A 24,356-nucleotide genomic window follows, 5' to 3' on the forward strand; every position below is an offset into this window, starting at 1 on the left:
TACTGGAGCACCCCAGTAACATCTTTGTTTATCTTTTAGATCACTATTCCTACTCTTGCTTCAGCTCTTGTCTGCTTCTCAACTTAACTATAAATGAGAAGCTACTGGTCATGTTCCGTCTGCTCTTTGCCTTTATTTTCGTACTTGCATCCCAAATATTGAGATTCAATTCTATTTGAGTTCTTCTGTAAGATTTCGAACTTTGTTAATAAAGGATTTTGTAGTCCATGTTCCAGTTCTCAGATTACTTCTATTTTTCCGTATCTTAGACCTGTCCTTAGCCTTGGCCGTTATATCTGTAGTCCGTCCGCTCCAAGGATCATTGCATATACTCTCACAAGTGAAATTACATCTCCAGTACCCAGCTGGCCTGACTGTCAGTGGTTTGTTTCCAAGATTTTCTTTTCCTAGTCTGGCCTTTTCCACCACAGATTAGGAGCCAACCTGCCCCACCAGTCTCTGTTATGGAGTTCTGGCATCTCCTAGCTTTTGGAGCTCCAGTACGATTAATCCTCCGAGGCAGCAAGACTTTCTTCGGAGTTTTCTTCCCTTCGTCTTTGCACTTCACTTCTCTAAACTCTGTAAAGCGAACACGAGGTGAGGGGGATCATCGTGGAAGAGTGTTTTTGAAATGATGGGGACTAACCAAAGAGGAGGAGGACAGTAAAAAGGGGCACTGCCACGGGTAGAGGAGTATTTAAAGATGGGTAGTTATCTAGGCGGATTTCGTGGTAAAATAGGAGTACATAGTGTGGGAGAAGGGGGTTCAAGCTTTAGTTGGGGTTGTGGGACGCGATGTGGGAAGTATTTAGGTGCAAGTTTGACTGGACGCGTCTTTACAAAGTAGCTATGAGGGCTAACGTTCAAAGGTGAAATGATAGTGTGGATGATGTCAAGACTGTAGGAAGTGTTGAATATCCGGAGCTGCTCAGAATGGTTTAGGAGACAGATGATTTTAAAAGTCCGTGCACGACTACAGCCATGTGCTACAGTGATAATATGCATAATTTTTAGTTAGTAAACGAAACAGCTTTTGGTTTCAACGGATTGTCTACTAATCGAACTAGTTAGTAAACGAAACAGATTTTGGTTTCAACGGATTGACTACTAATCGAACATGTGCTTGTTTCCAATCTTTTACTGTAGAAAGCAGATAATTCATCAAAATTATTGATTTCTGCCGAGAAATGCCTGTGCGGATGTTCCCATATCTCTGGTGCACCTGCTCGATCAACGGACTGACCTGAGGAAATCTGAGACAGAACTGTAGTCACCGAGCCAGGGAGAAACCACACAAAACGGGGCTTCAATAAAAATGTTCTAAGTGATCTGACTAATCAGAGGAAGTCGACCGGAAAAATTCGTATTTCTGACAGAATGCAAACCGTTCGCCAGAGTCAAGGAGCCATTTCACCGCCACCGTGCAAGTACACTGTCAGTCGCGCAAACTACTCTCATTTCTGTATCAGGAGTATTTCTGATTAAACCTGAGTACAAATCACGACGGTGTGTTTCATAACAGTTTAACATGAGAAGTCACCCAAGTCCACTACTATCACTTCCAGCACAATTCAAAATCAGCATCGTTATATTTTCTGCCAACGAATACATCAGTACGGCACTTAAATTCTCTAAGTAGATCTCACTTTCAATACAAGATTCAATAAGATTTTCACTGCTGTAGCTTGGCGCTATAATATTAGTACATACGCGAAACCAAAGTATCGCTGTTTTTTACTTCTTAATATTTTATAAAAGTTCAATCTTTGGCGATTGCGGTTATGTTGTCTTTGATGCTCACTACATTCTCGCCCGATCGTCGATTGTCCTCTGTTGGCGGAGTATTTTTCGCAACGATTAAACATAAAATTTCCTCCATTATGGATAATGCCTGCAGTCTTAACTGTCTCTTTATTAAACATGTTTTCCAAGCGTCCAGGTCACGAGGTTGGCTTACAAAGTAAATTAATACGGTCGCGATAATCGGACCGTTACACCAGCTATCTTGATATCTGTATTGCATCTATAATTAATGTAATACAAATTTAAATACGGGAGTTCTTTGCACAAATCAATCACTGGGAAGCGAAGATCCTGATCTAAAGGAACAAAGAAGTTGTAATACGTCATATGCTGTACTGAAAGCTCTCAAAACAAACATATGCCAACTGTTATGACACAGTTTTATATTCGACCGTAGATCTAAGAAAGTGTTGATACGTCACAACTCTTATTACTCTACCTCAAAGGTAACTAGTTCTCATGATCACTTCCGTTTTTGAAATAAATAGACGATATTCGAATTTTCTTATTTTTAGAGTACTGAAGCGCGATCTGATCTAATTCTTGAAAACCATTCAAAAGCCAAGATCGCATAAAAAGTGTCTTTATCTAAGACGACCGGTTACGATAGTCATTGCTGTCCTCTTCAGATATTTAACATCCTTTTGTTGTAAAACATGTTCATTTTACGCTGAACCTGAAGCATGATATGTCAAGTGGATAAAACTCAGCATAGTATAAACGTTTGTCATCGTTAAAATGTTTAAAACTTGAAGCACCCAGTCCAAAAGGTCATGTCCATATATACAGGGTGTTTCAAAAATGACCGGTATATTTGAAACGGCAATAAAAACTAAACGAGCAGCGATAGAAATACACCATTTGTTGCAATATGCTTGGGACAACAGTACATTTTCAGGCGGACAAACTTTTGAAATTACAGTAGTTACAATTTTCAGTGTTGTTGCAACAAGATGAAGTTTTCAACGGAGGTTTAATGTAACCAAAGGACCGAAAAGCGATACAATAAAGGATCTGTTTGAAAAATTTCAGCGGACTGAGAACGTGATGGATGAACGTGCTGGAAAGGTAGGGCGACCGCATACGGCAACCACAGAGGGCAACGCGCAGCTAGTGCAGCAGGTGATCCAACAGCGGCCTCGGGTTTCCGTTCGCCGTGTTGCAGCTGCGGTCCAAATGACGCCAACGTCCACGTATCGTCTCATGCGCCAGAGTTTACACCTATATCCATACAAAATTCAAACGCGGCAACCCCTCAGCGCCGCTACCATTGCTGCACGAGAGACATTCGCTTTCGATATAGTGCACAGGATTGATGACGGCGATATGCATGTGGGCAGCATTTGGTTTACTGACGAAGCTTATTTTTACCTGGACGGCTTCGTCCATAAACAGAACTGGCGCATATGGGGAACCGAAAAGCCCCATGTTGCAGTCCCATAGTCCCTGCATCCTCAAAAAGTACTGGTCTGGGCCGCCATTTCTTCCAAAGGAATCACTGGCCCATTTTTCAGATCCGAAACGATTACTGCATCACGCTATCTGGACATTCTTCGTGAATCTGTGGCGGTACAAACTGCCTTAGACGACACTGCGAACACCTCGTGGTTTATGCAAGATGGTGCCCGGCCACATCGCACGGCCGACGTCTTTAATTTCCTGAATGAATATTTCGATGATCGTGTGATTGCTTTGGGCTATCCGAGACATACAGGAGGCGGCGTGGATTGGCCTCCCTATTCGCCAGACATGAACCCCTGTGACTTCTTTCTGTGGGGACACTTGAAAGACCAGGTGTACCGCCAGAATCCAGAAACAATTGAACAGCTGAAGCAGTACATCTCATCTGCATGTGAAGCCATTCCGCCAGACACGTTGTCAAAGGTTTCGGGTAATTTCATTCAGAGACTACGCCATATTATTGCTACGCATGGTGGATATGTGGAACATATCGTACTATAGTGTTTCCCAGACCGCAGCGCCATCTGTTGTTGAACATTGTAACTACTGTAATTTCGAAAGTTTGTCTGCCTGATAATGTACTGTTGTCCCAAGCATATTGCAACAAACGGTGTATTTCTATCGCTGCTCGTTTAGTTTTTATTGCCGTTTCAAATACACCGGTCATTTTTGAAACACCCTGTATATTGGTCATAGATGATTATTACGTCATGCGAACACGGTACATTACAGTAGTTTACATAGGATGAACACATACATTCAACGTAAATAAGAAAATCCTTTATTAGAGGTTGGCTTTTGAATGGTTTCTAATAAATCGAGGATAATCATCTAATTCCCAAGTTACTGTGTTACGAAGTGCAACATCTCACATCGATGGTGACGGCTGCATGCGAGATAAGAAACTAAAGCAACCCTTACAACTACGACCTTGACTTGTGAATCGCCTGGAGTGGGCTTTTGTTGCCTCCGCGGAGTCGCGAATTTCTGCCTGAAAAATATAAACTGAAACGAGAAAAAAAGGGTGTATAACTACCACCCAACGCTGGTCATTATTCTCCATTAAGCATTTGCAATTACGAGACCACTTGTTACAGTTAATTATCGCTATTCATTTACGTGCGGTGAAACAATGGACCGCCGTAATTGAATCGGTGTCGGACAACAAAGCGAAATAGGAAAGAAATTACCCGACTCCGACCGGAACTCCAATCGTACCTCCGCTGACACTGGCTACACGTTCTGATGGGCTCGTTGACGGAATTAAGGGTTTCAAAATACGGCTTTTAAATGAAAATACTGCTAGTCATAGACCGCCACACAGAGGGAGAACGCTCTCAGATCTCATAAAGAAAATGGTGATGTTGCAGTATTCTCTTTTGCGTGTACGTTTCAGCGCAATTTAGGCGTGCATTACGCAGACACACACACACACCCACCCACACACACACACACACACACACACACACAAATAAACAGACAACCAGGGCTGCAGCATGGAAATAGAGCTCCACGTTCATGTAAACGCATTATAAACGGCACAATATGTCTATTTTACTACTGGCTATATTTTCGATTGTTTTGACTCATCAGTCTTCCTACAGGATTGATGGGGAACGCCACGAATTCCTCTCTTCCGCTAACGTCTTCATCTCAGAGTAGAACTTGCACCCTACACCCTCATATATCTGCTTTGTGAATTCAAATCTCCTTCTTGCACCACAGTTTTTATACTCCGCAGGTCTCTCTGCTACCATCAAAGTTATTTCCTGCTGTCTTAAAATTTCTCCTACCAACCTACTCTTCTTCTTGTCACATATTCCATAAGTTCCATTCTTCGCCGATTCTGTGGACAAATTCGTCGGAGGAACACGTCATTTTTCATCGTACCAGTACCTTTATTTTCAACATCCCTCTGTAGCACCACATCTGAAATATTCGGCTATTCCAAGGTTCACTACCATACAATGTTATGTTCAAAATATACAGTCTCAAAAATTTCTTCCTCAAATTAAGATCGATATTTGATTCTAGCAAACTTCTTTTGCCTTTCTTCCCTATGCTTGTCCGCTTCGTCCGTCGTACGTTTCTTTTCATTTTTTTTTCTTTTTTTTCCAAGAAAGCAGAATTTCTTCATTTACCTAGTGCTCCCCAATTTGGAAGGTAAGTATCTCATTAATTTCATTTCGGATACTCCTCATTACTTTCGTCTTCCTTCTATTTACTCTCAGTTCAGGTTATGTGGTTGGTAGACAGTTCATTACATTGAATATGCCCTGATTTCTTCCTCCTTTCACTAGTAATAGAAATGACAACGAGTCTTATAGTTGACATCCTTTCACCCTGAAATTTAATCCCACTCCCGAATCTTTCTGTTATTTGTGTCATTCCTTCTTCGATGTACGGATCGAACAGTAGGGGAGAAAGGCTATATTCCTGCTTTACGATCTGTTTAATTCAAGCACTTCGTTTTTTCTACATTATTGTCTTCCTTTTCCCTTGGTTCTTATATATGTTGTATATTAATCGTTTTTCCTTATAGTTTACTCCTAATTTACTCGGAATTTCAGACATGTTGCACCATATTACGTTGTCGAAACTTTTTGCAGGGTGGTAAATCCTTTTAAAGTGGCTTGGTACTGCTTTAGTCTTACTTCCATTATCGTACTGAACGTCAGACCTGCCTCTCTGGTGATATTATCTCTCAGAAAGCCAAACTGATCATCGTCTAACTAATATTTCTTTTCCATACTTGTGTATATTACTCTTGTCTGCACGTTGGATGCGTGAGGTGTTAAGCTGATTGTGTGACAGTTTTCGGAGTTCTCTGCCCTTCTATCTACGGAGCTGTCAGGATGATAAGTCTGATGGTATGTCTGCAGACTCATAGATCCTATACACCAACTTTAATTGTCGGATTTTTTTGCACCTGTATATATCTGAGAGTGGAAATTCCTTCTTCAGAGATTCAAATTGGCGTGAGATAGTGCATCATAAGGAGGCTGTGTTAATAATTATTTATTAGGACAAGTAAACTTTAATGTAGAAGTACGTCTATTCTGTTAAACATCTATATGTTACGAAACTCTAAAAGTACACTGGGGCTCAATTAGTAATGCGCCCCTTTTTCTTCTAAAATGAGGTTGGTTTTGTACAGGATTCCAATACACCATGTTATTCCCCACATTTTTTCTACAAAACCCGAAATTTCAAGATAATCTCCGATGAACTGCGACAGCTTTACGCTACCTTACTGCGATAGCCTGTATGCCAACTTGGTACAACTCCACTGGTCGACGTTGGATTCAAATGGTTGAAATGGCTCTCAGCACCATGAGACTTAACATCTGACGTCATCAGTCCCCTAGACTTAGAACTAGTTAAACCTAACCTAAGGACATCACACACATCCATGCCCGAGGCAGGATTCGAACCTGCGACCGTAGCAGCAGCGCGGTTCCGGCCTGAAGCACCTAGAACCGCTCGGCCACTGCTGCCGTAACAGATGGAAGTCGTAAGGTGCGAGATTCGGGCTGTAGATTGGCTGATGAAGAAAGGTCCAATGAAGTTTTGTGAGCTCCTCTCAGATGCACCGACTTGTGTGAGGTCTTACGTGAAGGAGAAGTTCGTTTGAACTTCTGCGCCGACGAACACACTGATGTCGTTTCTCAATTTCCTAAAGGTAGCACAATGCACTTCAGAACTAATCGTTGTACTTTGAGGGAAGATATCAAATACACCTTCAGAGTTCCAGAAGACAATCACCATGTCATTACCGGATGCAACTGCGGCTTTGAAATTTTTTTAGGAGAAAAGATGGTGTGGGGCTACTCCATGGATTGCTGTTTTATTTCCTGTTCGAAATGATGCATCCGTGTTTCATCACATGGGGCTACGCTCGACAAAACATTCTGAGGATCAGCCTCGTAACGTGCAAGCAACTGCGCAGATTGGTCCTTCGTTGCTCTTTATGGTCACCTGTTAGGTGGTGGAGAACCCAGTGGACACACACGTTAGAGAACCCCAAATGGTGGACGAGTGTGTAATCACTACCAACAAAGACGTCTAGTTTTGCGGCGAGGTGTTTAATTATGATCCGTCTATTACTTCAAGTGAGAGTGTCCGCACGTTATAACATTGCAGGATTCTCAGCTGTGTGCCCCGGCCGTGGTGGCCGAGCGGTTCTAGGTGCTTCAGTCCGGAACCGCGCGATTGCTACGATCGCATGTTCGAATCCTGCCTCGTTCATGGATGTCTGTGATGTCGTTAGGCTAGTTAGGTTTAATTATTTCTAAGTTCTAGTGGACTGATGACCTCAGATTTTAAGTCCCATAGTGCTCAGAGCCATTTGAACCATTTTTTTTCTGTGCTGTGTGCGCCCGGCCGGCACACGAAGGGAGATCGGACAAGTTTACTCGACATTGTTGTGACGATGACAAACGCATCGCCTAACGGCTCACCTTGCTTTTATTCACTGCAAGGTGTCCGCAGACACTCTGCAAGCGCCTATGAATTCCTGCGACGTTCTATTTTTCCGACAAAGCAACATGACTGCTCCCTGCCTAGAACACATCTCCGTTACAGACGCCAATTTGAAGGCTATGTATAGCGTCGCTACTATAGTGGCCGAAGAGGCAATATTCCACGAGGCCCCAAAACTAATTCGATTTTTCCTTTTTTTAACCGAAATAGGAGGAGAAAAAATTGTGTGTTGCATTACTTATTGAACGCCTTACTTTTACGAAGATTTTTCTGATCGTATTTTATCCTCATCGTACTCTTTCCCCAAATATATATATATATATACATATTTATTTTTACAGATCTTCTCAGTAGCGCACAAGCCAAGGAACGAGTTTCAGCTAAACTTGTCATACCTGTCTCCTATCTACTTGGAATCCAGCTTGAATGAAAGTATCACTATAGTGCATTAGGAAGTACATTTATTTTGATGTTATAAACTAAATTGCCTCAGAATATTTGTATAATAATCTAGGCGGAAGCCCACGATGGTAAAGCGTCATTTATCGGCGTGCAGCATTCATCACTTTCAAGAAAAGTGTCTCGATCATTATTGACGACTTTTTTGAACAATGAATGTAATGATCAGTGAGTCATCGTATTTGCAGTTGTCGACTATGGATAGTGAGGAATTGTGCGATAATTTCACTCGAAATGCATCTGAAAAATGTGGGTACAGCATGCCTCAAGTAATTGAAAACCACAAAAATTAGGGGATAACGGAGAAACCTTCCTTCTTGCTCCCTATTACTTGTAATTAAGATCGAGCATTCGTGTTATAATGTTTGTAAGAAGTGAGACCTTTAGATCAACAAGGAAACAACATGTATAAGAGACTGAATACCTAGGGGAAAAAAGTCACACGAAAAAAATTTATGCTGGTCTACAACAAACAGATTTATCTTTCCAACAGCTTGGAAGTCTTACAAAAAAGGAAGTTCAAAAGGGGAAAAGTACGTTGTCTGCCTCCTTGGAGCGAACAGTACACAGGAAATCATTGTGCTCTACTTACCAAAAACTGTTTCTATTTTATCGAAGCAATAAACGCCACGAACGATAATATCTCATCTGTAGTAATCGCTGATCTGATGTTTAACCTTGGTGCGCGAAAGTAAAATGTTCAACTTTAAATACGAACATTTTAGGTTAGGCTTTACAGTGACTGTTATTGACATTAAATGAAACAACGAGTTTACTGTTACCAGTTACCGTTTTATTTATTCCCACGACGCGTTTCAAAGGTTTAAACCGCCATCATCGGGTGGATTTATATTAGTAGTATAACATTTGTGTGTCTTGTGTTATGATTTTTTGGAGGAACAGTGGTCACAGGTTCCTTTCTCTGTCGTAACACATGACATGTATACATATCGTAACACAACTCACACACAAATGTCATACTAACTTATCTAAATCCACCCGATGATGGAGGTTTAAATCTTCAGCTTCTTCTGTATTGCTTCTATTCTCTTCTTGTCTAAACTATTGATCGTCCGTGTTTCACTTCCATACATGGCTACACTCCATACAAATACTTTCAGAAAAGATTTCCTGACACTTTCATCTATACTCGATGTTAACAGATTTCTCTTCTTCAGAAAAGCTTTCCTTTCCATCGCCACTCTCCATTTTACATCCTCTCTACTTCGACAATCATAATTTATTTTGCTCTCCAAAAAGAAAATCTCATTTACTATTTTAAGTGTCTCATTTCCTAATCTAACTCCATCAGCATCACCTGATTTAATTGTACTACATTTCATTATCATTGTTTAGCTTTTGTTGATGTTCATCTGATATCCTCCTTTCAAGACACTGTCCATTCCATTCAACTGTTCTGCGAGATCCTTTAATGTCTCTGCCAGAATCACAGTGTCATCGGCAAATCCTCAAATTTTTTATTACTTCTTCGTGGATTTTAATTCATCCTCCAAATTTTTCTTTTGTTTCCTTTACTGCTTGTTCAGTGCACAGATTGAATAACAATGGGAATATGCTACAACCCTGTCTCACTCCCTTCACACCCACTGTTTCGCTTTCATGCCCATGGGCTCTTATAGCTGCCGTCTGGTATCTACATAAATTGTAAATAGCATTTCGCTCCCTGTATTTCGTCTGTGCCACCTTCAGAATTTGAAAGAGAGTATTCCAGTCAACATTGTCAAAAACTTTCTCTAAGTCTACGAATGCTAGAAACGTAGGTTTGCCTTTCCTTAATCTATCTTCTAAGACAAGTTGTAGGGTCAGTAGGCAGGCCTGGGTGGCCGAGCGGTTCTAGACGCTACAGTCTGGAACCGGGCGACCGCTACGGTCGCAGGTTCGAATCCTGTCTCGAGCATGGATGTGTGTGATGTCCTTAGGTTAGTTAGGTTTAAGTAGTTCTAAGTTCTAGTGGACTGATGATCTCAGAAATTAAGTCCCATTATGCTCAGAACCATTTTGTAGGGTCAGTATTGCCTCCCGTGTTCCAACATTTCTATAGAATCCAAACTGATCTTCCCCGAGGTCATCTTCTTCCATTTCTTCCATTCGTTTGTAAACAATTCTTGTTAGTATTTTGCAGCCGTGACTTACTAAACTGATACTTCGGTAATTTTCACATCTGTTAACACCTGCGTTCTTTAGGATTTGAATTATTATATTTTTCTTGAAGTCTGAGGTATTTCGCCTGTCTCATACAGCTTGCTCACCAGATGGTAGAGTTTTGTCATGGCTTGCTCTCCCAATGCTATCAGGAGTTCTGATGGAATGTTGTCTACTCCCGGGGCCTTGATTCGACTTAACTCATTCAGTGCCCTATCAAATTCTTCACGCAGTATCATATCTCCCATTTCATCTTCAACTACGTCCTATTCCATTTCCATAATATTGCCTTCAAGCACATCGTGATATATGCCTCTACGTTATTACATTTGTCCTCTAACCATCCCTGTTTGGCCATTTTGCACTTCCTGTTAATCTAGTTTTTGAACGTTTGTACTCTTTTTCACCCTCTTCATTGACTGCATTTATATGTTTTCTTCTTTTATCAATTCAGTTCTGTATCTCTTCTGTTTTCCAAGAATTTCTTCTAGCCTTCGTCTTTTTAGCTACTTGATCATCTGTTGCCTTCACTATTTCATCTCTCAAAGCTATCAATCCTGTTTCTACTGTACTTCTTTTCCACTTTTTTGTAAATCCTTCCCTAATGCTGTCTCTGAAACTCTCTATAACGTCTAGTTCTTTCGGTTTAAACTGGTCTCATGTCGTTAAAATCCCACCTTTTTCTAGTTTCTTCAGTTTTAATCTACAGTTCATAACCAATAAATTGTGGTCAGCTCCAGAAAACGTCTTACAATTTAAAACCTGATTCATAAATACCTGTCTTACCGTTGTATAAACTATTTGAAACCTTCCAGTGCCTCCAGGCCTCTTCCGTGTATACGGCCTTCTTTCATGATTCTTAAACAAAGTGTTGGCTATGATTAAGTTATGTTCTGAGGAAAACTATACCGCCGGCCGAATTGGCCGTGCGGTTAAAGGCGCTGCAGTCTGGAACCGCAAGACCGCTACGGTCGCAGGTTCGAATCCTGCCTCGGGCATGGATGTTTGTGATGTCCTTAGGTTTAACTAGTTCTAAGTTCTAGGGGACTAATGACCTCAGCAGTTGAGTCCCATAGTGCTCAGAGCCATTTGAACCATTTTTTTGAAAACTGTACCAGGCGGCTTCTTCTTTGTTTCCGTACCCTCATTCCATATTCTCCTACTACTTTTCCTTCTCTTCCTTTTCCTACTATTGAATTCCAGTCAACCATGACTATTAAATTTTCGTCTCGCTTAACTACCTGAATAATTTCTCTTATCGCATCATACATTTCTCCAATCTCTTCATCATGTGCGGAGGTAGTTGGTATAATATGGTAGGCGTTGGCTTCATGTCTATCTTGGTTACAATAATGTGTTCACTACGTTGTTCATAGTAGCTTACTCGTGCTCTTATTTTTTGTTCATTATTAAACCTACATCTATATTACTCCTATTTGATTTTGTATTTATAACTCTGTATTCACCCGACCAGAAGTCTGGCTCCTCCTGCCACCGAACTTCACTAATTTCCACTATATATAGCTCTAACTTATTCATTCGCCTTTTTAATTTTCTAACCTACCTGCCCGATTAAGGGATCTGACATTCCACTTTCCGATCTGTAGAGCGCCAGTTTTCTTTCTCCTGATAACGACGTCCCCTGAGTAGTTCCCACCCGGAGAACCGAATGGGGGACTATTTTACCTCGTCGTGGAAGTGCGTGTATTCCAGAGTGCACCGTCCCAGGCCATGGAGGGCATCCAGGGACGTTTGGAATAGTACGATTTCGGATGTTATGAATACGTCCAGCGCAAACGTCCACGATTTTGAATCTCCTCGCACGTAACACACACACGTCCGCTTCTGTCGCGCTCACCCAGCACACTGATCGCTTCGCCAACCGTCGCTGCCGCGGCCAGGGTCAGGCACGTAGGCGCATCCTTGTGCATCTCGAAGGCTGAGCTAATTCGGTACTTCCGGTTACCGGCTCCTCGTGACCGCCCTTGCAAGCAGCCGCAGTGCAGTGCGAAACAAGCAGCTACACCTTGGACGTATAAGCCAGGTCTGAACACTCCCACCCCCACATATACCTGCCAGTTTAAAAAAAAATCTACTTTACCCAACCCGAGGCAGCGATGTTGCTGATGATACACCTCGAATTTCTCACGCGAAATGTAGATTTCTCCCGTTAACGAGTTACGTTAGAAGAATTTTGACAATACACGCGTTTTCACGTCGCTAAAGTATTGTTACTCGTTGTGAAACTCCCGTACCGTCTTATGACGTGGGTTACATTCCCTCTAAGTCTTCTTTTATGAAATAGTAAAATATCTTTCCTTATCTGTCACGTCCTGCATCACATGACTGGAATATTAAACTCATTTTTGGCTCATGACGGAGAGCTAAAATCTACCACTGCCACAGGACGCCCCCTCACTTTCGCACTCTTAAGACAACCTAATGCAGAGCCACATACGACGTCTCGTAAGGTAAAAGCACAGAGTCGTTGTAAATGTAAGTTTTATGCTAAGTATCACTTTATAAATTTGGTATCACATCTGATTTTATTATGATGGTTGGCTCTCCCTGTATAGCCAGACGATTGAAATATCATTAACAGATATCGGCACAACGAGAAAAACACCAACTGGACAAGCATAGCCGTGCTGCCCTAGCCATCACCTACACCGGCCATCCAGCATGTCACTGATATCAAATTGATAGGCTAATTCATTAAATTGATCATGAGAGTCAATTCGCATGGCGAGTAATTTTTCTTGTAAAGTAGTCGGATTACACTCACCAGGCAGTTCAAATGGGAATCCCTGGAGGGAAGACGATGTTGTTTTCGAGGAACGCTATTGAGAACCGACATTTGAAGCTGAGCACAAAGGATTCTACCGCCGGTAACATACATTACACGTAAGGACCGGGCTATTAAATGCACGATAACAGCGACTTTGTTAGCGTCACCCTGCATAAAAAGCTATCTTGGTTCTGCAGGCACACACAAGAGTCGCTGATAGTGTTTCAGGCAGAAACGCTGCCTGCGATTTGGAATCGGGTTTTTCCATTCAACCACACACCTGCGTTGGATCCTATGGCGATGTCTTTTACGCGTAATGATTACAGCCACTAGTAAATCATATTCATGACACTCTCACCTCTCGAAACGAATCACTATTTTTAGAACGTACGTGGTACAGTAAAACTCCAACGTGGTTTTAGATAGCCCGTATGCATCTTGAAACTCCCCCTCAGTCTGTGTCCCTCCATCCCTGCAGCTATTCGCTTGTGGCCGTTCCAATTTAAGTCGGAACTGAGCAGAAGTTGGAGACCGCTGTGTCTACCACATTCTGCAACCAGTTTAGAAAAAGGATAAGCTGAGTTAATGTGATAGGACTGTGTTTTGACCACTTATGAGGAATGGGAACATTTTTTCATAGCTCAGCCAATGGTGTACAACGTGTAAGGTCAGCACCAAAACGAAGCCTGTTCCTGCAACACAAGGTAGTATAAAAGACAGTATCAAGAGTTACGCTGATGTTTCTTTTCGGAAAAATTAGGAAGACTCCACATCATATAGGTACTGCAAAAAAATGGCTCTGAGCACTACGCGACTTAACTTCTGAGGTCATTAGTCGCGTAGAACTAATCAAACCTAACTAACCTAAGGACATCACACACATCCATGCCCGAGGCAGAATTCGAACCTGCGACCGTAGCGGTCGCTCGGTTCCAGACTGTAGCGCCTAGAACCGCACGGCAACTCCGGCCGGCTATAGGTACTGCAGTCCGAAGCACATCTACCATATATTAAAATGCTCCACGTCAAGTCTTATGAATTTATTTCTCGTTTCTATAATCAGAAGGTTTTCTGTAATGTAGTCAACATGTAACGTACATTCCATGCAGTTCCCTTAGCAGAGTTCACTCACAGACTGTTTCGGATGAACCTGCATTCACTGTGAGCAGTGGTTTACGTCCGGCACATATCGTTTTGCAATTGACCAATCGTGACATTGTTCTCCGTTCCCTGTTGGTTAGGATTGTATATACCATCAAATCAGACAACTTCATTTACATTGTGATCATGGGTGCTTCCAAATACGGTAGCTGCTTTCTGACATTTAGTCACTTCTCTGAGTCGACTATCTTACGTCCGCGGATTCCATATCACCGACATGTTCATACAATCCACTTCACTATTACTACCTTGATTTACGCCTGTGCTGGTTGGTCGTATCTGTGGCTGGAACGTTCTGCATCATCTACAGCTATCAACAACGACTTTGTTTTAAAGGGGCGACAAAAATTTGTCCAGTGACCTTATAAACTGAATGGCGAAAAGTTGCAGAAAGGACTGTCCCATCTGAAGATGCGCCACGTAAGATGCCAGGAAGTTGCGGCTAGATATGGCGTATGGTGAAACTGTATACATGATATATGAGAAGACGATTAGAGACAGGCATGTAGTGAATATGTAAGGTTTACTACCATTGTTACGTACCCTCAGCTCACAAAAATTTTATTACAATTCAGATGGTCAGGATGAATAATGTACTTAAAAAAAAAAAAAAAAAAACACGAAACAAAATACATGGTGACAGATGACGTTGATGGCTGGCGGTCAACGCCTCCCTCAAGCTAATAGCAATAACGCTTTCCACCTATGTGTGAGGTACTGATGAGACTGTGAACTGCTAGCTGAACATCAGTACGACATAGGTTAGCTGAAATATGGGGCTGCAGATCAGATAGACTTGCTGAAATATTAAAAACCAAACGCTACCTATACGACTGCAGATCATTAGCGTCTACTGGTAAGATCCTGGCGAGCGTCATTTGTAAGGTTTCCTGCACTTATTCACAAAAATTTATTATAATTCAAATGGTCTAGATTAGTACGATACTGAAATCAAATATTGTCTTCTCAGATTTGTTTTATTTTTTTTTTTAAAAAAAAAGAAAAAGCAAACTATGAGCGTTCAGCGTCATTGGCCGGGAGTCCCCTTGTGGGGCAGGTCCGGCCGCTTTGGTGCAGGTCTCATTCCATTCGACGCCACATTGGGCGACCTCAGTGCCGGATGAGGATGAAATGATGATGAAGACAACACAGCACCCGGTCCCTGAGCGAAGAAAATCTCCGACCCAGCCGGGAATAGAACCTGGGCCCGTAGGACAGCAATCCGTCACGCTGAACACTCAGCTATCGGGTCGGACGTTTAATTACAAATCCAGCACATGCATCACCAGAGCATACAGATCGAATTAAAAAAAATAAAAAAAGAAAGTGACAGATAGATCAGATAGATGATGTTGATGGCTGGGAAAGCTATTAAAGGGGAAGCAGGGCAAGCTCAAACGATGCCTCTCTCTAGGTAATACTCCTATCGGCAATGCTTTCTGCCTGTATGTGAGGTACTGACTGAGATTGTGAACCGCCAGCTGAATTTTAACACGACATACGTTAGCTTGAAGTACAGTGCAGCAGGTCGGGTGGACTCGCTACAGTGAAGACTAAGTCCTCAGACAAACATTGCTAATATATGCGCCAATGAACTGCCCAACGGGTCATGTGGGGATTGGCCGTAAGTGCGCAACTGCAATGGGTATGGCGGGTATATCCTCGCACTGAGATGTGTTGAGAATCATGGCTGGCACACCGAAATAACGAAAACTATCCTTTATGACAGTACTCCACCAACTTTTCGAACTACAGCTTACATCAGCTGAACTATCCAGACCATCCTCTACGGTGGACATCGTCCGAATGCCACGAAAATCTTTCTTCTCTTCCCTCCTCGACATTAAATCCACGTGCAGCCGCCATAAATCGTCACGCCTAATGCCCAAAACCTGCCGGCGCAAATCGTGCCAGTGGCGTACTTATAACACCGCGCCATAACTCCTCCCTAGACACGGCATAGCAGTATTCCTCCAATGAGAAAGTTTGCGCCAAAGTGCATGCTGTCACCTGCTAAGAGAGTCGTAGTTACTCCCTCCAGTGGGTTCCTCGTGTTTGCTGATGTGTTTAGGCTGACGACGAGGCATTTGGCTACCTTAAGAGTGTCATAGTTACTCCTCCCAGTTGCTGCCCCTTTTTGGCCACCTTCACATTGGCATGCTAACTATGCCACTCCGCCAGAAGCGATACGCAACTTTATGTCTTCCTTACGATAGTCGTAGTTACTCCCTCCAGTGGCTCCTCTTGTTTGCTAATGTGTTTAGTCTGACGACGAGGCATTTGGCTATTTAAAGCCGTCTTTATTCCAAGGGATAAACATACAAGAGATACAGATACTGGGTGTCTTATACCACGCCATACCTCCGGAACGAAGGTTTACAGAGCGTAACACCTCAATGTATATAGATGGAAATAAACATAACTTAAATAACAAAACGGAACAAAATACAGAAGGAAGAAAGGAATAAAGATGGTTCTTGCTCCTTAAGAGTGTAATAGTTACTCCTCCCAGTTGCTCCCCCTTCTTGGTTCCCGTCACATTTTCATGATTACTGTGGCCAGTCCGCCAGAAGCGATACGCAACCATATATTTAACTTAAGAGAGTCGTAGTTAATACCGCCAGTTGCTCCTTGTGTTTGCTAATGTGTTTTGTCTGGTGACGAGGCATTTGGCTATTTCAGCCGTCTTTATTCACGTCTAAGTGAACATACAAACAGAGATAAATACCCACGATGTGGGTTTACAAATGACAAATACAGTACAAACATTAGACGGACAGGAAGAGACGTGAACAGAGATGGGTTTATGCCTGTTGACAGACGCCAGGCAGCAGCGTAGACAACGTAGAATTGGGCCATCACCCAACACCAGTCCAGGGCATCGTGCGCGTTATGGCAGGCATGGTGTCAAACCGCCGTGCCGCCATCACAGTCCCGATGAGTACCTGCGTTGACATCGTAATAGCAGTCCTCCCATTTGCTCCCCCTTTTTGGTTACCTTCACATTTTGATGAGGGAAAAGCTTGTGCATTCCACACCTGCGGCGGACAGTGCGCTCGTTCCAAGAGCAAATCATAAAGCTCGGCGCCCGTCTGTCGGTGGCACAACTGTTGTGGACGATATGCCTCCGGAGTGCAAGCCGCTGGCCATTGTTCTGCTGAAGACTGGGCCGCTCTCGTGGGCTGACTTTATGGCGAGATACTACCGCCTGCACTCACAAGGAGAATGCTCATGCTTTCCTGGAAGAGGCTGTTGATGCTTTCTTTTTACTTCTGCCGCACAGGCCTCGCCGACAAAGGAAAAATCAAGTGCCACAACTGTTGATGCTAGTGGGAAACCAACTCTGTCATTCAATGTCATATCTACAATACTCGTTCTCTACATAGCTGAGATGGCTGCAGGGCCTCTGCAGAGACTACGTAATTAACAATGAGTGAAAGCTGGCTTGCCTAAAGGGTCACCATCTTTGAAATTTGGCAACACAACGCCGCATGACAATCGCCCGGTCATACTACAGTTTATCGAAAATTGTACTGGAGTTACCGTTCCTGAGGACAGCAGTGGCAAGACGCACCTCATATGGATCAGTTGTAGACGACGGACATCACATTGAATGCAACTGCATGAGTTTTGGCCTCTCAGCGTATATGATGTTTACTTTTTCTGATTTATCTGTCCCAGCGAATTTACTGGAAGGTTAGTACATAACACTGACACACATTTGAAACAAACGTGTGGAACACATTTGAAATAGGCGTCACCAGTAGGAAGCACTCATAGCACTGTAAACATGGGATAGAGATTATTAATCAACACTATTGCAACATTAGTCCCAAACTTTCAGATTACTGACCGACGCGTTTCAGAGCAACAACTCAAGTTCCAAGGACTGTATAGACATAATCGAAGTTATCTCTGGTTCAGTTTCTCGTCTGAGAATCGCATAACGACACATTTGTTAGGTTTAACGCGTTTAGCTATATCTTATGAGTGATTAACGAGACAAAACTGGAGAAATTAAAGAAATAAAATCTGGTGACTTATTACGTGTGCATGACCACCTGATTATCGTTATATCTGCAGCGGCAAGACGGGTTTGTTACAGCAAGACGCCCAGAGCAGCCGCGTGGTCTGAGGCGCCTTGCCACGGTTCGCGCGGCTCCCCACGACGGAGGTTCGTGTCCTCCCTTGGGTATGGGTGTGTGTGTTGTCGTTAGCGTAACTTAGTTTAAGTTAAATTAAGCAGTGTGTAAGCCTAGGAACCGATGATCTCAGCAGTTTCGTTCCATAGGAGCTTACCACAAACTTCCAAAAAATTTGGTGACAGCAAACGGAGCATTCCAAACATCTTCCAAGATTTCACAGTCTGTCATAGGCAAACTTCAGGCACGAAAGTCAGTACAACAGAGACACCTAAAATACACAGACAACAGATTTTTCCAAACCACTGACATGTTGAATGAATAAACGTGTAGTGAATACAACAGATTACTTTCTCTGTTCAGCATTTATTGTCTATCAATACAACAGTCTCACAAGGAACTATGAACATAATTTTCTTATCGCAGGCTCAAAACTAAATACATCCTACTATCTCACTCCACACAACCCATTAGATCTCCCCCTCCCTCCCTCCCTCTATCTCTCGCTCTCTCTCTCTCTCTCTCTCTCTCTCTCTCTCTCTCTCTCTCTCCCTCTCCCCTTTCTTCCCCTCTCATCCCCTCATCCCTGTCTCCCATCCCTGCCACGCTGCCACGCAACCCCAAGATATACCTATTGCCAGTTGGTAAGCAACGTTTATACCTTACGTAACTACGCACTTCAGATGTCGTATTGAACATGTAAACATGTAAATCTGAATTTGCTAACTGTCACTCCTCTACTTAACTTTTTTATTCTTATTTTATTTCGTCAATTGTGTAAAAGTTAAATACGACACATTTGAGTCAAGTAGTACTGTAAAAACATGTTAAACAGTTTCACAATGCAAATGCAAATATTCAGATTTCTCACCAATTCAGAAGACGGAAGTCACGTTGTAATATACAAGTATTACTGCTCGAGTATGGGTGTGTGTTGTTCTTAACATAGTTTAGTTTTAGTTAGTTTAAATAGTGTAACAGTCTATGGACTGATGACCCCAGCAGTTCGGTCCCTTAGGAATTGACGCAGACACAAAAATGTAACAGGAAATCACAGAACAATTGAATGTGAAGCAGAAAGCCGTTTCTTTTAAGTTGAAAGCTATGGTAAAGATACAGAAAGTGGGAAAATACGTTCCGCATGACCCGAATGAAAGACAGGAAGAAAATCGAAAGATCAGTTGTGAAATGCTGCTCGCCAGTCGTTTCTGCATCGAATAGTGGATATATTTTGAGAGTCCTAAGCGTCGTAAATCATGGATGAATCGAGTCAAACCACTGGCACCCACTGAAAAACCAAATAGCTTCGGAAAAATGCAATGCTCTGTATTTGGTGGAATCAGAAGGGTGTCACCTGTTACGAGCTGCTAAAACCTAGTGACTCTGTTAACACTGATCGTTGCCAACAGCAAATGATCGATTTAAATCGAGCATTACGTGACAAACGATCGGAATATGGGAAAAGGTAACACAGTCATATTGCTCCATGATACCGCCCCATCACATACAGCAAAACGGGCCAGGTAAGCGATCGAGGCGTTCCAGTGTGAAATACTATGACTTGCGGCTTATTCTCCAGAGTTGGCTCCGACCGGTTATCTCTGTTTGCATCACTGGGACAATCTCTTGCTTAACATCGCTTCAGTTCGTATGAAAATGTACGGGAATGGCTCTGACTAGTTCGCATCAAAAGAAGAACTGTTTTTTTGGTGTGGCACTTATAGCCTGCAGAGAGGTGGGAGAAGTATATAAATAGCAATTGAGATTATTTTGAATAATATTTTGTTTATCAGTTTCAAACAACGTACGTGTAATTATAGCAATCAAATTCCGCTTTTGTACTTCTACACCTGGTAGACCTGTCTGTTCTTGCTTGAGTGCCCACAAGGAAAGGTGAGCTAGTCCGTAGCCTGCGGAATCATACGAGGGCCACTCCAAAATAAATGCACACTATTTTTTTAACAATATAGTTTTCATTCTGCATGTGTGAAAGTTTTACAGTGTGTAGATACATCTTTCCCGCTTGTTTTCAAACTTAGTTCAACTTGTTCCCGTGAGTGGCGCCGTCACAGCATGGCTGCTACACTTGACGTACGTCAGAAGCAACGTGCTGTCATAGAATTCCTGTGCTGTGAAAACGAGACAGTGAGAAACATCCACAAGATGTTGAAAACGGTGTATGCAGACTCTGCTGTCGATCGCAGTACAGTTAGTCTGTGGGCAAGCAGGTTACGTGATGAAAGCGGGCACGCCAATATCGAGGATCGTCCTCGCAGCGGCAGGCCTCGTACTGCACACACTCCAAACAATGTGCAGAGAGTTAACGAATTGGTAATTGCTGACAGACGCATCACAGTGAACGAATTGTCGTTCTACATTGGGATAGGGGTAGGAAGTGTTTGCAGAATACTGAAAGTGTTGGCGTTAAAAAAGGTTTGCGCCAGGTGGGTTCCCAGGATGTTGACAGTGGCTCACAGAGAAACAAGAAAAACGGTATGCAGCGAACTTCTGGAACAGTACGATAATGGTGGAGATTAATTTCTTGGAAGAATTGTGGCAGGTGATGAAACATGGCTGCATCATTTTTCACCAGAGACGAAGAGGCAATCAATGGAGTGACACCATGCAAATTCACCCAAAAAAATTCAAAACCACACCTTCTGCCGGAAGGCCTTCTACGGTGTTTTTCGATTCCGAAGGACTCTTGCTTGTGGACATAATGCCGAGTGGAACCACCATAAATTCTGATGCATATGTGACGACACTGAAGAAACTTCAAGCTCGACTGAGTCGTGTTCGACCCCATCGGCAAAAGCAGGATGTTTTGCGGTTGTGAGACAGTACACGGCCCCATGTCAGTCAAAATACCATGGAAGCGATAACAAAACTCGGATGGACTACAATGAACCACCCACCTTATAGTCCTGACCTGGCTCCAAGTGACTATCATCTCTTTGCGAAACTGGAAGACTCTCTTCGTGGAACAAGGTTTGAAGATGATGACTCCCTTGTGCACGCTGCCAAACAGTGGCTCCACCGGGTTGGTCCAGAATTTTACCGTGAAGGCATACAGGCGCTGGTTCCAAGGTGGCGTAAAACACTGTAAAACTTTTAAACATGTAGCATAAAAGATGGATTTAAAAAAAATATTGTGCATTTCTCTTTGAGTGACGCTCTTAATATCGTTGGCCGAGTGCCAGCGCCGTCGGGCTGGTGTGGCCCAGTGCCCCACTGATGCGGCGAACGTGTACAGTGGGTCTTGCTGCAGGGTAATGTATGGCTGCGTGAGAGCTGCCGCTCGTGCCCCACGGGGCACCGCTGAAGGAGCCCACACTAGACTGTAAACGAGCTGAGGTGCGCCTCCTGGCGGAGAGACTGAGGAGGCCGCGGCGTGCTGTTGCAGGCGGGCAGTGCCTGAGCGACATCAGCGTGCTGGTGGAGCCGGCGGTGGCGGCGAGCGGCGGCAGCGCGCTCGTGCTCTGCCTCTACCAGCTGGAGGGCGACGCGCTCTACCAGGCGCAGTTCTACCGCGGCAACCGCGAGATCTTCCGCTGCCTCGCCAACGGCGTCTGCAAGATACTCCCGCTCTCCGGCATCGTCATCGACGTGAGTATTAAATCCTACCACATTCAACTGCAGCATGTATCAGACCACCCCTCCAATAAGTCTTCTTCTCTCTTCCCTTCTGCATTTTCCGCATTAGCCATTTGTGACCTGTTACGGTTCCCATTTTTTTTCTCTTATCCCTTTTGGTTTAATGTTCCTTAACTGATGTGGTAGTCTCTCTCGATCCATTCTTTGTAGATGTTAATTTCATTTTTTTTTCCATCAGATTTTTCTGTCACAGACCAGATTTTCAACTCCTATCGAATATCTTCAATTTGAATTTTATCTGTACTCATTTTATTTTTGTTTTCATCCAGTTTTTCTCTCACACTACAAATTTTCAATTAAATTTTTACTTTTTCTGTACTTATTTTATTTTTGGTTTCATCCAGTTCTGCTTTCACACCCCAAATTCTCAGTTCCTTTCGAATACTTTCATTTCGTATTTTATCTGTACATATGCATCTCATCACTGCTCTACGCAATCTTATCTGTGCTCTTTGTATTTGTTTTTCTTGTCTCATTGAATACCCATTATACACTTCCATATACTAAGGATCGTATTCCGACACTTTTGCAAAATTTCAGTCTTGTACCACTCTTTATGTTATGATTTTAAGTTTTGGTAATAGTTCCACAGATATTTCCACATGTCTTCAACTTGATCCGCGTATCTTCTTCATATTCAGACGATAGTTTACATCGAAGAGACTTAACTTCTAGTGTTTTTCCACGACTACCACCTTCATTCTCACTTGACATTTCCCACAAAATGCCATAATTTACAGAATGACAATTACTGAACCATACGAAATAAGATAGCCATAACGTCTGAACGGTTTGCGTTACGCCGTTCAAACTGCACGACTGGCCTTGGAGCAAGATGGCAATTAGCATGATTTGGTTTAGCTACGAAGCCTACTTTCATGGGTTCTTCTATAAGAAAAATTGGCATATCTAGGGGTCTGAGAATCCACATTTCGCGATCGAGAAGTCTCTTTACCCTCAACGGGTGACTGTGTGGCGTGCAATGTCCAGTCACGAATAATCGGACGATATTCCTTGATGACACGGTGACTACCAAATGGTACGTGAAGGTTTTGGAGGATGACATCATCCCCATTATCCAAAATGACCCTGATATCGATAAGATGTGGTTCATCGAAACAGGAGAGTGTTTCATGTGCTGGAGATGAACTCTGGGACCGCATTCTGGCTCTGCGGTACCCAGAGGCCACTGGAAAGGGCCTCGATTGGCCGCCATATTCTCCCGGTCCTAACACATGTGACTCCTTTCTCTTGGGCTATATTAAAGGCAAGGTGTACAGTAATAACCCCAAAACCATTTCTGAGCTGAAACAGCCTTTAACGAGTCATCGACAGCATCGATGTTCCGACACTTCAGCCGCTCACGCAGAATTTCGCTATTCTTGTGCGCAACATCATCCCCAATGATGACAGACGTATCGAACATTAGATATTTGTAGTGACGTTTATATGTCGAATAAAGTGTGTGCATGCCGTAGTTTGTAACTAGTTTACCTTTTTTATTCATGGAGTTCATAATTGTCACCCTGAAGACTTTCCAGAAGATGTTTTCATATTATATTTTGTATATAGCTTATTCAGTTCATAAAACCGTTCTCGCAAATCCTCTTGTCCTGGAAAATCGGTGTATGGTCATCAGCATGCAGAAGAGAGTTTTTACTTAGCGAATTGCTTAACTGCACCTCGGTCTCCATGTTAACGTTACATCTGCGAGTTGTAGCGTCAGTGTAAATACTGAACAGCGTAGGGGGTGTATAGAGCCATGCTTCACTCCTTTTCTTATTTGTATCGTTTCTTTATATATGCCTCCCATAACTCAGATTATTGTTTTTCTTTCTTTTTCGTTTTTGTTTGGAAACTTTCTGGCGCATTAGAACCGAGTGCTCGACAGAGAACAGAACCTAGTCTCTTAAAATTTTACATACCGTTGCTTTTCTGACAGATACGTTCAAGAGCCACCTTCACAATTTCACCTTCCAAACTAGACGGAATATTCTTTCTTCCAGCAGTTCTAGTCCCGCAAAGAATGGAGGTAAATTTCTGTTCGTATTGGAAAGTAGGAGATAGGTAATAACGGATGAAATGCTGTGACGGTGGGCTATGGAGATAACTGTCGGTAGAGCACTTGTCCTCGATGGGCAGGTTTGAGCCAGGTCCGACAAACAGTTTTGATCTGTCAAACAGTTTAAACAGAGCGCACTGTCTGCTGCTGAGAGAACATTGTTTCTTTGAATTCTTAGTTA

The 24,356-nt window shown here is 42.9% G+C and overlaps 1 protein-coding gene across 1 annotated transcript in view; it reads left to right on the forward strand.

Moving 5' to 3' along the window:
* The window catches only part of LOC126416108 (uncharacterized), a 367,975-nt gene that overhangs the window by 94,310 nt on the left and 249,309 nt on the right, over positions 1 to 24,356 (forward strand). Inside the window, exon 2 of the mRNA XM_050083618.1 lies at positions 21,863 to 22,065. Coding sequence (XP_049939575.1) covers positions 21,863 to 22,065 — 203 coding nt within the window. The remainder of the gene's footprint in view (positions 1 to 21,862; positions 22,066 to 24,356) is intronic.

Source organism: Schistocerca serialis, chromosome 8, assembly GCF_023864345.2.
Source record: "Schistocerca serialis cubense isolate TAMUIC-IGC-003099 chromosome 8, iqSchSeri2.2, whole genome shotgun sequence".
In the NCBI taxonomy this organism is placed as follows: Eukaryota; Metazoa; Arthropoda; class Insecta; order Orthoptera; family Acrididae; genus Schistocerca; species Schistocerca serialis.